The 15,821-nt window shown below is 37.8% G+C and overlaps 1 protein-coding gene and 1 long non-coding RNA gene across 3 annotated transcripts; one reads left to right on the top strand and one right to left on the bottom strand.

Moving 5' to 3' along the window:
* The first annotated feature begins 5,618 nt into the window (after positions 1-5,618).
* On the top strand, positions 5,619-7,963 carry LOC125280239. 2 transcript variants are annotated; one of them, XM_048210627.1, is made up of 2 exons: positions 5,619-6,850; positions 7,257-7,963. In XM_048210627.1, the coding sequence occupies exon 1, from the start codon at positions 5,660-5,662 to the stop codon at positions 6,323-6,325; it is 666 nt and encodes a 221-aa protein (XP_048066584.1). In that variant the 5' UTR covers positions 5,619-5,659; the 3' UTR covers positions 6,326-6,850; positions 7,257-7,963. The 2 variants fall into 2 exon arrangements, with proteins under 2 accessions (XP_048066584.1, XP_048066585.1); XM_048210628.1 differs by having other exon boundaries at positions 7,281-7,963.
* On the bottom strand, positions 7,192-8,191 carry LOC125280240. Its single transcript, XR_007187561.1, has 2 exons — positions 8,055-8,191; positions 7,192-7,358 (listed from the first exon to the last, which is right to left on the bottom strand). It is a non-coding gene; the product is annotated as an uncharacterized LOC125280240 (long non-coding RNA).
* Between the last annotated feature and the right edge of the window lie 7,630 nt (positions 8,192-15,821).

The following is a 15,821-nucleotide window of genomic DNA, read 5'->3' on the forward strand; positions in this document are numbered from 1 at the left end:
CAATTTGGAGTCTGCACTGCCTATGACTATCACAAGCACTGTTGATGCTAACATTGTCTTTCATGTGCGCAGCTTGGGAAGTGTGTACACACCTGCAGCAGATAGCAGTGTTACTGAAGGTTATTTGGAGAACCTGAAAGCCATTGCCCGAGCCAGCGGAAAAACACTGCAGGAAGTACTTCAATGTGAGTTGCAAAAGATTTCCACATTAATGTTCCCAGAAAAAGAATCTTCTGTATCTGAGCCAGAATTGGAACAGCCGGTGAATGACAGCAATATGCATACAAGAGAAGCTGAAAACCCTGCCAAGGAGAGTGCATCGGCACCGTCATATTACCATATGAGGAGTCCTGATGCCAGTGTTTCCGAAACCATGTCCTTGAACATACCAACCAGTACCTTGAATCCACCAGGAATTCAACGAGTAGTTATGGAGCACGTAGTAAGGACCAGTGATTCCATGTCTTCTTCACATGTTGCTGTTCGTCTCAAAGTCTTCTCTGGACGAATTCCTCGGCCCAGCCACGAACCTGACTTCGACACCTGGCGTGCCAGTGTGGATTTCCTATTGAATGATCAGTCTCTTTCTGATTTACACAAGACGGGCAAAATTCTTGACAGTTTGCTGCCTCCAGCTTCGGATGTCGTCAAGCACATTAGTCCACATGCTCTGCCATCACATTGCTTAAAGGTGATGGAATCTGTCTATGGCTCAGTGGAGGACGGAGATGAACTGTTCGCAAAGTTCATTGGTGCCCTGCAAAATCAAGGTGAAAAACCTTCCACCTACCTTCACCGTCTTCATGTGATGTTGAGCACTGCAATTAGACGAGGTGGAATTGCTGAAGCTGAACGGAACCGTTGTCTCCTCAAGCAATTTTGCAGGGGTTGCTGGGACAACAGCTTGATCGCTGATCTGCAGCTGGAAGGAAAGAAAGATGCACCCCCTTCTTTCGCTGAATTTGTAGTACTTATTCGTACTGCAGAAGACAAGCAGTCACTGAAAGAAGAAAGGATGAGGAAGCATCTTGGATTAAACAGACATGCTCCTGTTCCACTTAAACTACGGCCAGCGACTCACCAACAGTCTGTATACTGCACCGACATACCTGGTGAGCCCAATGATGAATTACAAAGTCAGTTAAGTGCAAAGCAGAAATCAGTTAAGCCTAAAAGCAAAGCTGAAAAGTCTGAAGTTGAAAGTCTGAAGAAAGAAGTCGCAAAACTTCAAGCACAAATTACCATGATGAAGACCGAGCCTGTTCGCAAAGAAAAGAGCCCCAAGGTGGATGAAATTTCTGAGTTAAGACAGAAGATAGCTGAGCTTCAAGCTCATCTTGTCCCAAGATTTCAAGGGGAGCGTCAAGAGAAGTCTCCAGCTTTGAGCACTTTCCCTGTGGAATACCGACCCAAACCTAGAGAACCTGAGCTGAACAAGAACCCAAGACCCACCTGGCAGTCGCACAACAGACCCCGTCCTGGTTATTGCTTCCATTGTGGAGAAGATGGACATCTTGCTGTTAACTGTGAGAATGATGCAAACCCTCGCAAAGTGGATGAGAAGCGCCGTGAGTTAAGAGAGCGACAGGCCAAATGGGACCTTCAGAATGCTTTCAACTCTAAGTCTTTAAACTGAAGTCTGTCTCTGTTGCAGGGCGGACAGAGACTAGAAGAGAACAATGCCCTACGAAGAATGGATATCTGTTTCACCAGCATGCTCATGAGTCCCCATATCATGGATTACCTACCGGCTTAGTAGGAACAAGGTGCACTGCTAGAATCCAAATTGAAGGAAGAGAAGTGAACTGCCTCCTAGACACCGGATCGCAGGTGACAACCATTCCGAAGTCCTACTATGATAAATACTTATGCAAGCACCCCATGAAATCCTTGGATCATCTTCTAGAAGTAGAGGGAGCCAATGGACAAGTTGTACCCTATTTGGGTTATGTCGAGCTTAACCTGAAGTTTCCCGAAAATTTCCTTGGGGTGGAAGCAGAAGTCCCAACCTTAGCTCTGGTAGTCCCTGACTTGACGAACATACCACAGATCCTAATTGGTACCAATTCACTTGATGTGTTATACACCAACTGCACTCAAGAGAACACAACCACCCTCAAGTCAATTTGCTATGGTTATCAAGCTGTGATAAATGTACTTGAGAAGAGGAAACGACAAGCTTCCAGTGGAACTGTGGCGTGTGTAAAGCTGAAGGGGAACAAACAAGAGGTTGTACCAGCAGGGTGCACTGTAGTTCTGAATGGACTTATTCAAGTGAAAGCCCCTCTCTTTGAAAAGTGGGTGTCAGTGGAACAACCTACCACAACATCCTTACCTAGTGGTCTATTAGTAGCAAGCTCTCTGCACAGTCTACCATCAGGGCAACGCTTTGCTCAGTTGCCAGTTGTAGTCAGGAATGACACTCAAACCGACCTAGTGATTTCCCCAAAGACTGTAATAGCTGAAGTCCATGCAGTTCAGCGAGTGATGGAGAAACAGTTACCCAAAGTTCATGCTGAAAGTGAAAAAATGAAAGAACTTCAATCAAACATTCCAATTGACTTTGGAGATTCTCCTCTGTCGGAAGAGTGGAAAAATAAGATAACATCCCTGTTGAACTCCATGTCTGACGTCTTTGCGTTACATGATCTGGATTATGGTCACACTGACAAAGTGAAGCACCGAATTAAGCTCAGTGATGAGACACCATTCAAGCACAGAGCTCGACCAATTCACCCCCAAGATGTGGACGCAGTCAGGAAACATCTTCAAGAGCTTCTGGAAGCAGGTGTCATCAGGGAGTCAGAATCTCCATTTTCGTCTCCAATAGTCGTTGTTCGGAAGAAGAATAACTCTGTGCGTCTGTGCATTGACTTCCGGAAATTAAACTCCCAGACCATAAAGGATGCCTATGCCCTTCCTAACTTAGAAGAAGCTTTCTCAGTCTTGACCGGATCAAAATGGTTCTCAGTCCTTGACTTGAAGTCCGGATATTATCAAATTGAGATGGAAGAGTCTGATAAGCAAAAAACAGCCTTCGTATGCCCATTAGGTTTCTGGGAATTTAACCGGATGCCGCAAGGAATCACCAATGCACCTAGCACTTTTCAACGGCTAATGGAGCGTTGTATGGGAGACCTGAACCGGAAGGAAGTACTTGTGTTTATTGATGACCTCATAGTTTTCTCGAAAACTTTAGAGGAACATGAGACAAGACTGATGCAAGTGCTCAAAAGACTCAGAGAGTTTGGGTTAAAACTTTCACCAGAAAAGTGTAAGTTCTGTCAAACAGCTGTCAGATACTTGGGCCATATTGTATCCCAGAATGGAGTGGAGACTGACCCTTCGAAAGTAGAAGCCCTGAAAACCTGGCCAAGACCGAAGAATCTAAAGGAGTTAAGATCTTTCCTCGGATTCTCAGGTTACTACAGGAGGTTCGTACAGGACTATTCAAAGATTGTGAAGCCTCTTAACGATCTTACGGCTGGATATCCTCCACTGCAAAAGGATCGCAGAAAGAAGATGGATGAGAGTAAGCACTACTTCGATCCAAAGGGACAATTTGGAGAAAGATGGTCCAAAGAGTGTCAGCAAGCATTTGACACTGTCATTGCAAAACTTACATCTGCTCCAGTGTTAGGATTTGCCAACCCCAAACTGCCTTATGTCTTACACACTGATGCCAGTACCAGCGGCCTTGGTGCAGCACTGTATCAGGAACAAGATGGACAGATGAGAGTCATTGCTTTTGCAAGCCGTGGACTTACCAGGAGTGAAGCAAAATATCCAGCACACAAGTTAGAATTTCTGGCGTTGAAGTGGGCCGTTACTGCCAAATTTAATGATTACTTGTATGGAGCTGACTTCACCGTGGTAACTGACAGTAACCCGCTGACATACATCTTAACCTCCGCAAAACTGGATGCTACCAGCTACAGGTGGTTGTCGAGTCTGTCGACCTTTACCTTCAAAATCCAATACCGGGCTGGAAGTAGGAATCAGGATGCGGATGGATTGTCGAGGCGTCCACAAGAGGAAGTTCCTGATGATCTGGAAACACAGAAAGAAAGGGAAAGAATTAGACAGTTTACTTACCATCACCTGGCAGAAGACTCATCAATGGTTGTTCCTGCAGAAGTCATAACAGCTATCTGTGAACGTCATCAAATTGATCAGTCCTGTGATTATCCTATTTCTTTACACCCCTCTGTGACGTTAGTGGAATCCCTTGCTGTTGATGTGGATGCTTTACCGAAAGCCTTCCAACAAGAAGATACTTATCAGTTCACCGAGATTCCCAAACTGTCTGAGGGAGACCTGCGGGAAAGACAGAGAACGGATCCAGAAATCAAAATTGTCATCCAACAACTGGAATCCAAGGAAAAGCCCTGTCTCAAGTCCGTTCCACCTGAATTAATTCCATGGTTCAAAGAATGGAATCGTCTGGAATTGAGAAATGGTATACTGTTGAGGAGAAGACAAGAGCAAGGAGATTCGTCATACCAACTGGCTTTACCTGCTGATCTTCATGCTACAGTCTTGAAGGAACTCCATAATGAAATGGGTCACATGGGCATCGAGCGTACTCTTGACCTTGTTCGAACAAGATTCTTCTGGCCTAAGATGGCCTCAGCAGTAGAAAGGAAGGTCAAAACCTGTGAGCGTTGTGTTCGACGAAAGACTCTGCCAGAGAAAGCCGCTCCTTTGGTGAACATCAGAACCAGCAGACCGCTAGAGCTTGTTTGTATGGATTTCCTGTCACTAGAGCCTGACCAAAGTAACACCAAAGACATACTGGTGATAACTGATCATTTCACCAAGTACGCTGTTGCTGTACCAACACGGAATCAGAAAGCCCAGACAGTAGCCAAGTGTCTATGGGACAATTTTCTGGTGCACTATGGATTCCCAGAAAAGCTCCATAGCGATCAAGGTACAGACTTTGAGTCACGCACAATTAAAGAGCTGTGCAAATGTGCTGGAATATCCAAGATCAGAACCACTCCCTACCATCCGAGAGGCAATCCGGTAGAACGCTTTAATCGAACACTTCTACAGATGTTGGGAACCTTGAACAACAAGGAAAAATCAAGATGGAAAGAGTATGTCAAACCTCTAGTGCACGCATACAATTGCACTAAGAGTGATGTGACAGGATTCTCCCCATATGAACTAATGTTCGGGAGACAACCACGACTACCGATTGACCTTGCATTTGGTTTACCTGTGAATGGACAGTCTGAATCCCACTCCAAGTACGTCCAAGGTCTCAAGAACCGACTAGAAGAAAGCTACAAGGTTGCAACCAGAAACGCTGCAAAGGTAGCAGAACGAAACAAGAAGAGGTATGACAAACGTGTTGTTGCCTCCACACTTGAAGTCGGTGATCGTGTACTTGTGAAGAATGTACGTCTGAAAGGCAAACACAAGCTTGCAGATAAGTGGGAACCTGATGTTTACGTGGTAACAAAGAAAGCAGGTGACTTACCAGTTTACACAGTAAAACCAGAAAGAAAGGATGGACCTCTGAGAACTCTGCACAGGGATCTTCTGCTGCCTTGTGGATTCCTGTCGAAAAGTGCGTCTGATGAACCTGTTCGAAAGAAAAGTGGTGCCGAAACCCAGAACTAGAGCCAGATGTGCTGAGGAACCTGAGGAGATGGAAAGCATGAGTGAGCATTCAGAGTCAGACTGTAATCCAGTGGACTATTATGATCCTGGAAAGTCTTTCGAGATTGAAACCAGAATTCTGTCTAACAGAAAAAGAACAGTCCACTTACCTGGTGCTGAACATGTGATGGAAAAGGATGAAGAACATCTTATCCCGAAAGATCCTGTGGATAGAGACTTACCTAGAGACTTACCTGATGTGGAATCCACCAATGCTGAGAAAGACGATCATCCTACTCCAAGGCAACCGGTAGAGGAGAGCCTATCAGGTCAGCCTGAAGTTGAAGTTCTTGATGAAAGCTCGGTTGTGGAATCTGGAAGAGAAATGGCACAGGTTACAGATCAAGAGCAACCAGATGCTAATAGTGAATCACCTGAAAATACAAATAGAGGAGATGAAAGTAGCACTTCCACTCAAAGAGAAAGCACCACTCTCAAAGACTCTCAAGAGAACCAGAGTGAGGAAACTGAAACTGAACTTCTCAGACGTTCAAGCAGACAATGTGATGCTCCAAAAAGACTTCATTACCCGCAACTGGGTAATCCTCTCAGTTTAGTCGTTCAATCCCTGTTCTCCAGTCTGAGTACAGCCATTACTACTACTTTGGAAGATCTGAATCCCCATAGAACTTACTCTCCTGTTGAAATCATCTGAATTCCAGAATGCAGAGGGACCTGCATACATTCAGGAGGGGAGAGTGTAACCCAGGTCATTAACCTAGGTCACTAGCATTTATTTGCAATTTTATATAACTATTATTGTCATAAAATATATAAATATATAAAAAAAGAAAGAAGAAAAATGCAGTAAAATTGCTTTATAAATTAAATTTAGAAATGCTCTTGAGCCGATTGCTCATTGGTGAGGTGAAAAGTTAGTCCCGCCCCTTGCCGAAAGTTAGCGGACAAGCAGGCAGAACGAGAGTGAACTTGAACGAGAGAAGACGCAGTTGCACAAATTGTGATTAAAATCCTTTGTTTAATAATCCAGCGATAGATTATTAACAAGTTGAATTTATATCTGTGATTATATAACTTTTAGAAACTCGACTGTTTGAGAATAGTATTGTGTGACGACGTTTGAACCGGACATGATGAGACTGACGCAATAAGATATAATATACATCTTTTCCGGGGAGAAACAACTTTATTTTTGTTTTCTGATTTATACTTCTCCTTGGTGAGTACAAACTTCGTTATAAAAAGTGTATTTAGTTATTTTGATTGTGAGTACTGTGAATTGTAATGTGAAAAAGGAATTATAACGGGTAAAAAGTGATGTAAAAGTTTTCAAAAATGCTTTAAAAGTGTGTCAATATGATATATGATTGTATATAGTCGTGTTTAAAGGTTTATAAGATGTTTTACGTGTTAGACGGAAGGAATTTCTTAACGTGAAATGCGCGCCATGCGGTGCTAGGGTGCTAACACTGTGCATAGGCCCTAGTGTTGGATTGAGCACATGGTGAATTAGCATGTATGTTCTCATGTATGTGCAAATGATTTATACAGAGAGTTTGATTTAATTTGAAATGATTTATTTGGACAATGACATTAATGTTTCATTTTGGCTTTGTTGTTACAAGGCTGGGTTTTTTTTTCTTTGTGAGAATTGTGTTCCTGAATCCTGTCCTTGCTGAATATTCGCATTCCGGTCGGGACTGGCGAGCCATTCCATCCTCTCGTACCTGGAAACAGAGAAAAGAGCGTGAAGTCTGCCGAACTGGTAGGATCAAACAAAAGAGCGCGAAGTCTGCCGAACTGGTAGGATCAAACAAAAGAGCGTGAAGCCTGCCGAACTGGTAGGATCAAACTATTTTTGCTTTGATTTTTCTGTTATTTCTCCCGAGTTTTTTCTATCTGGATCTTCGGTGGATAGAAACATTGTTTTTTCTCTCTCCTGGATTAAATTTCTTCTTCCACTTTTTGATGAACATTGCTTTATACTCTTGAATTTGAAATTGAGACACTGAACTTAAACTCAACTGGACATTTAGACTGAGTTGAATGCAAAAACTGAAGCTCATTGTGAAACAGATTTCAAAAATATTTCAAATCTGAACGTCTCAAAACTGAGACACTGATTTTGAAATTGTGTGTGAAATTTATTATTTTACTGTTTTGTTTATTTTTATTCTGAATCTGAACCTTGATTTGGGTTTTTGAATTTGTATACCCTTTTGTTATTTTGGGTTTTATTATTCAATTCACTTGTTATTTCATTGCAATTTAAAGAGAAGGATTGAAGACAAAAAATAATCAATCAAAACAATATACTACATTCTCTTCCATATTGATTGACTTTATTCTTTATTCTACTTTATTCTGTGTGATTAATTGATTACAGACTATTACTAGATTATACTATTATACTTATTACTTACCTTTGCTCCTGTGAGACGATCCTTATCTTCTGATTCTGGTCCAAAGGAATCCCCAGCGGTTAACGTGTTCCACAAGTGTTTTATGCAGTGACCTAGAGTTAGTCAGAGGAGTGCTACACACTAGTAGGACCGCGTTACACTTCACTGAGTCACTTAACTTTATGATCATGATATTGTAAATTATATTCAAAACAATTTCATTTGTTTTTAACCTCTATACACTGTAATGTTTTACACATTTTATGGAAAATAGCTACATTTTTTACAGTAGTTTTCTGTTTTCTTAAATTACATACAGAATCATGTAAAATTACAAACAATATCTGTAATTTATCAACTTGACTGCTATTTTAAGTATTGATAGCAAATTACAGTAATTCTCTTTTTTTAAACAGGAAAATTACTTTTTTTTAGTATGTTTAAATTACATTACAAAGCCTAAAAATTAATGTAAAATTACATGAATGATCATAATCTGTAATTAAACATGTGGCTCATTATATTAAAGGGTGATATCCCTGTAACATCTGTAACAATGTAACATCTTTGCAATTTTAAAGTAAATGTCATTGGTATTTTTTACATTCAAACTCTGTAATTCTGGATACAAATATAGCGAACTATGCAATCTAATTATCAAACAATGCATAGTCTGTTTTTAAAGTGTACAAAGCTGCACTGCTCACCAGATTTAAACTTTCAGGCCTTTGCCCACGCACCAGTTGATTCGAATGTCTTTACAAATTTTATTGTGAATAGAGATGAAAAAAAGCACACATATTCTTTACAAGCTGAAAAACACCCCAAAATCCACCAATCAACTTTCACAAACACACACATGGCATATATACAGCCATTTTAAAGTATTGGTTTTATGTTATCTAATCAGAATATGCATTATTTTTTTTTTCTTTATTTGGAGTAGGTGAGAGAAATCCTATACTGAGACATTTGAAACTAAAAAAAAAAAAAAGCAGAACATGGAGAAAATGGTCTGAAGGTACTGGAATGCATCCCAGCATGCAATGTGTAGAAAACACACATTCAAATATGGAAAAATTATAACCGCTGCAGTCAACAGCTTGAAGTATCATGCTGTTAAATAATTTTTAATTAATTTGTTACAAATTCAGAGGAAAAAAATAAAGAATGGTGATGTTAAAAAATGAAGCCTTGGTAAAACACTGTGTTTCAGAAAAAAAAAAAGAAAAAAATCAAGAAACATAAAATTTATGTGTGGATAAAGTCAAGATATCTAACTATTGTGAGTCAGGTATTTGAGGTAAACTTACCTGGGATCAGTCTGGCTTGTGAAAGAGTTAGAACCATCATTTGTGCATGTTGTTAGGTTTTGTTTTATTTATTCATAGTCAATATTTGTATGGTTACATTTATTTAATTCTATTTACGAATATACTGTTTTTACTGAGTTTGTCTTAAGCTAAACAAATATTTAAAATTATAAAAAAACATTTAAGAGATGTTAAACATTTTTTGTTCGTATACCACTTACCATAATGGCATCCTGAAAGAAGAACAAATCGAGACAAATATGACAACACACTGTTGTGCCTGTTTCCTGGATCAAACCTAAAAGGCTGACACCTAAAAAGACAGTATTGGAGCGGCCTGAATCAACTAACCTTTCACTTAAAATAACTACTCATCAAGTTACTTTTTATTGAAGTCCTGAGTACAAAGAAAATATGATTCCATGACTGTAACATGCTGTAACTAAGTGTAATAGATAGACTTGTTTTAAGCTCTCAATAGTTGTAAATGTTACACAAAAACAGCAAGACTCACTTTTCATGTTGATGCATTATGTGACTTGTGACCGCTTCATACACAGACCAGAAAAGATGACCTAAAAGAACATTACAGTTTTAGTTTCAACACTCTTGTGTAGTAGGAGCATCATTATTCCCTGCGAGTATGTTTGAACTGTACATAAACTAACAAAAGTTGTAAACGGGGTCATCTGCTAGCGGAAAAATGGCATTTACAAATCACAATCTTTCACAATAGATCAGAAGAGAGGATTTCTATTTGTGTGTATATATATATATATATATATATATATATATATATATATATATATATATATATATATATATATATATATATACATTTTCATTATAGCTAAATGTCTCTTATATATGGTTGTAGTAAAATGTGTACATATAATACCTGTATAAAGATTGTCTGAATTTCATCTACAGCTTTCACAAGGGCTTGCAATGTTATTCTTCTTAAATGAGCTTGCATTGCAACAGCGTGGCATAGACTCTAACAACATGATGTCACTGTTTTCTTAGTTACTAGGCCTCTTGAATTGAAAAATTGATTGCACTCGTAATTCACGGAAAAAGATCACGGTTGAGATTTATCTGTAGCTTTACTACAGTGTGTAGCTTACCGTCCTCAAACTTTAATGAATGCATAGCTTTTAGTGCTACGGTTAGATTATGTCTCAGTTGTAATCGTTTCAAGTGCAAACAACCAGACTTAGTTTTGGTGTCAACGCTTCATGCAATCCCACATCGAAGAGATGGATAATTGCACTACAAGAACTATCAATTTACTTTCTTAGTAACTAGACCCTTGAATTCGCATTTGAGTTTTGTACTCAGATAATTCCTACAAAGGACGTTTGACTTTTATCTGTAGGGAAAAAGGAAAGCCAGTAAGCTATATTCAATATCTATTTTTTGAGTCAAATATTTTAATAGACAGCCGATGCAATTCTTAAATGTCATGTTGGATGCTAAAATCTGGATTCTTATCTAAATCATTATTAAAACGTTTTTTTTAAAAATGGCGTGAGCACTTGATACTAGAGTACAAATATTGTATAATACATGTTGGAAGTGTGTATAATTCATGTTCACAAGTGAAAATGATATATTCTTTTCTTTGTTTAATATGAAGCTTCACTTGGATACTTGTATCGCATGATTGTAACATGCCTGAAACTTTAAAAAATAAGACCTATTAACAAGTAAGTTAGTTTTGGGGGAGTAAGTTTTGCCTAATAGTTTGTGAAAAGAAAAAAATAGTCTGGTTATGTTGTATTTTTAAAATCACCCCTTTTTCCTTGTGTCAAACGTATTTGGTAGCATGATTCTTTTGTTTCATCATGTATTACTCTAACTTCATATTTATCAGGCTGATAAATAGTAGCATGAGCCAAGAAACGTAAATTTTTATAAAACAAAAAGAAACAATTAATGGCCTTGTGTCAGAACACACGGTATGAAGATACATTTGCTTCTAATTTTTATTCAAACTTTAAAGCAAGATTATCATTTTGAAAAAGTGTAATACAGTATTTGATTTTGGGGTAAAACTATCTTACATAGTAATGTGTTTTCACCCATTGTCCTGAACCTTTGGCTATCCTTAATGGTTTCATTGTGTGAGAAACTGATTTGGAGCAAGGTAATATCTATTTGTTAAAAACATTGCAGCAAACATATTTGTCAACATTATTCTTTTGGTTTACCATAGTTTTACCTTATATTTACTAGGAATTGAAACTTTATTGAAATAAAAAAAAAAAAAAGAAGAAAGTAAAATTATATAAATCTATGAGACATACCTCACCTTAAATGTAAAGTTTTTTAAACACAAACATATTTAACAGATACACTAGGTTTTAACAGCGAAGATATTTAATGCGGACATGCCAGGTAGGGGATTTGGCCTAATCTTTGGTTTTTAAGCACAATTAAATATTCTCAAGAGATCCATTGTCCCCTGGAAGTCACATCTTCTGAAAGACCTCACATGTGGGGATTCACTTAGTTGAAAAATTATGTTTTACCTTGTAGGCTCTTTAACACCCTGCAAAATCGTTGGAAGTCAAAGGGCATTGTCATCAGTGCTCCCTAAAGTCTGTTCATAAGGCCAACAGACAACAGTTACCACAACATATGGTAACGTTTGAAAATACTCATTGTATTTTTGAGTAGATAACCAATAGTATATTTTTAGTAAAGGGTATGTTTCCACATTGATAGTGACCAGTTAAGAAGCTACAAGAAAAGTAAAACCATATACAACTTATAAGTGCAATATTAGATACTGCAGAATGTCAGATGTTGAGTTCAGGCACACCATAATAGTATGACAACATATGACCACTTTTTATTTGATTTTTAATGTAATATCATACTTTGAATTAAGACGAGTAAAATTAAATATTCACTCTAGACAATTTTTTTCAGGGGGAACAGCACAGAGGAACATCTGGTCTCTCTCTCTCTCTCCCTCTCTCTCTGAAAATGTGGGATTTTCTTAAAGATACAACTTAAACTAAAAAGAGCAATGTTAAGTCATCGTTTCAGGTGACGGGAGTTTTGAGACATCAGACACACAGACACCTTCACGTTTGGATTTTTAAATTTTTTTTTAAATATTTATTTTTAAAAACAGTTTTTTTTTTTTGTTTGTTTGTTTTTTTAATTTGTATTATTATGACAAACTTTGTCAATATGTTTCATCGCATTGTGGGTATTTGCCAGATGGAAATGCTGCTTAAATCTTTGAGAAATAAGATCAAATAAAACTAAGTAGCGGTTTTTGATGTAACATTTTAAAGTTGTTTTTTTTTTTTTTTTTTTTTTTGAACAAATGCCGTTTAATAAAAATAATACTTTAGGTTAAATTTAAGTAAAATCATTTCTACCATTGGACATCAGATGTTATCCTGATACAGTAGTCTTCTAGAAAGATAAATAGAAGATATGATTTTAATAAAACTTTATAGATTGGATTTAAACAACCATATCATTTTAAAATATCTAGATTATGCTTTGTAATAAATTTAGTAAAAAAAAATGTGCCCTGGAATGCAGACTAATGCTGTGACACAGAGGCTCATCTGTCTGCTTCCTCCCGTCTCTGTGAGGGTCTGAAGGATTTGTTTCACACTGGAATTTATCCCTAGGAGTGTTTTGTTTATGATACAACTTAAACTATTTGTTTTTTTTAATGTTTTTATCATATGTCTATGGAAAGCCCCATAAAACATGGAAGTGTCCACAGACCCCCACAGCCTGAATACTGTGACAGTCTCACATTTCACACCTTGCTGTGAGAAGTGGATAGAAAACGGTTTTCAGCCTGATTTCCCAGGGAAGAGTGTATGGATATAACAGCAAAAGGTTTTTTTTTGTTGTTTTTTTTTGAACATGTACCATTGAATAATCTCATACTTTGAGTTACATTTATGCATAATCACTTGCGTCATAGACAATCAAACATTGATTGGATCTCATTAATGATTTAAGTTATAAAAGTTCATGGTTCCCTATACTCTGAACCAGTTTCAGCAAGTTGTGAGAAGAGCTGAACTTTAAGAGCTTTAAACTTTAAGCATTTTTTTTATTACTATTTTAAACAAATTGCTTGACTCAATGGAATTTTTGAAAATTTTGTGGTATATGAAGTCTCTTTTCTCCACGAGAAAAATGTAAGAGGATTTTATACACTCAGGTAAAAACTATAATAAATCTTTTGCACTGTTTTATTTCATTTGTGATCAAGTAGATTATTTTTAATTGTTTAAACCATTTTATAGATCATTGATTTTACTCCATCTCTCTGTTTCTCTTCTTACAACCAGAGGTGTGAAATCTGAGACTGTTTGTGCATAGGGGTGGGATGGCTGGCTGTGTGTGTGTGTGTGTGTGTGTGTGTGTGAGACAGAGAGTGGCTGCCAAACTCTGCACTAATAATGGTTATTGTTTGTCATATTATGATCATCCTGATTATAAATTATCCATTTTTTCACACATGTGGTCAACAGATCAGTCGGGTTAGAGAGAGTTCAAATAACAACTATTTAAATACAACCTGACAGTTCAATATCAATCATTCCGCAATCCAACCCCATGAGGATAATCATACGTCATATGAAAAATATGCCAAATATGTAAGGTCAAAAGGTCATCATCAATCATTTTGACACAGTAGCCTCCCTATACTCTCTCTCAAGTGCTTGCGGACTACTATTATTGAAAATGAATACAGTGCAGTTGACGAGGATAATAGACAAGATGGTATGTAACACTAATTTCTTAGGCGTGCTCCCGTGCGATCATATCCCCAAAACACAGATAAAGGATTTACCCGTATTTTTTATAGCGAATACAGATCCATCACACAGACCGGGTATGCATTGGATCGCCATTTACGTAGACAGAGATGGTGTAAGCTATTTTTTCGACAGCTTCGGAAATAGACCAGACTCTATTCGTTTCCCTCCAACCAGGGGCGGATCTACCGGGGTGGCACGGGGTGGCAACTGCCACCCTAAGAAAAAGCTTTGCCACCCCATCTGCCACCCCAAAATTATCAGAGAATAAAATATAAATGTTAGCAGTGTTTCAAGAACTACTGCTTTTCAGCAGCGGCGCTTCAATGTGATGACATAAAAAAAGACAGCGTATTGCAAAATAATGGCAAGAAAACACGTCTTTCAATAAACTGTGCATGACGGTTGCACGCAGCGCGCTCAATGTAGTCAGCTTCATTAACAAATGACTCTTATGAACTGGTTCTTTGGGAGTTAAAAACACAGCACAGCCACGTTCACTTACGAATTGTTTTCCATTTGTTCGTGAATCCGAAAATTACTGCTTGTCGGCTAACTCAGAAGTCCTCGAATTTTCGTAATTTTTTGCGAGCTGATTCACCGACCGCCCGCTCCACTTTCATCATGGATAAAGGTCTTTTTGCCATCCGACGAAACGGTAACATGAAATCAATAAGAAGATCCCGATCACAGAAACTAGTTAGGTAAGAATCTAAATCTATTTTAGCTTTTCTTGATTGCTAACACATTATAAGTGATTCAGTTGGCCCAGTTTCACAAACCATTCGCTCAGTTCTCAAAACAAAGACACATTTCTCAAAACGTTTAACAATGACTACATTTGGTAGCAAAACTGATGCTACCAAATGTAGTCAAAATCTGACACACACCAGTCAAAATCTGAGAGAGAGCTGAATGAATAATTTACAGGGGTTTTAAACTTACACAGTACCAGTACTTTAGATGAGGGAAATTTCACTATGTACAGTAAACTGTAGCACGTTGTACACCCTCAGACTTGTGATTGTCAACTTTCTCTGTAGCCATTTGTTAAACTGTATTTTGCAGAACTGAGAAATGACTGTCTTGTGTCAGAAGACCAATACACTGCTATAGTACCTTATATACTGTAATAAAATTTGGCCAAATGTGCAGAGGATGCTGAATTTAGTTTTACTGTAATTGACAGTATACTGTATTGTGGAGCATACCAAGTTCATACATATCTACTGCCAGATCAATTTACAATAGTAAAATGAAAAAAAGGAAAGAAAAAAATCATTGCTGTATTTTACTGTATATTTATTTTTGTATAGTGTAGTAGACATTGACCTGTAAAATAATTCCTGAATCCCAGTAAGCTGTATTTTTGTTACAGTGTTACATGAATTGATCTCACTAGTGTTCACTGGGCAGTGCAGTAGTCTGTGCATTTGTTAAGTTTTGTGTGTCATCTGAGGCCAAAGTTTGATGTCAGACAAGAATAAGTTTTTGACTAAAACATTTTATTTTGACATGGAAGTTTGAGGTTTGTACAAGTTGGTGCATAGTTTTGAGATTGTGTTTATAGTTGTGAGAAAATGTTGAATTGTTTCATTTCAACTAGATTAAAAAAGTTTGAAAGACAAATTTATGTTGGCTTGTCATAAAGCCAACTTAAAGTCTTG

This window comes from Megalobrama amblycephala, linkage group LG12 (assembly GCF_018812025.1).
Source record: "Megalobrama amblycephala isolate DHTTF-2021 linkage group LG12, ASM1881202v1, whole genome shotgun sequence".
Classification (NCBI taxonomy): Eukaryota; Metazoa; Chordata; class Actinopteri; order Cypriniformes; family Xenocyprididae; genus Megalobrama; species Megalobrama amblycephala.

Excerpts from the sequence above, each read along its gene's own strand:
- LOC125280239 (XM_048210627.1), top strand. The coding sequence starts at position 5,660 with ATGGAAAGCATGAGTGAGCATTCAGAGTCAGACTGTAATCCAGTGGAC.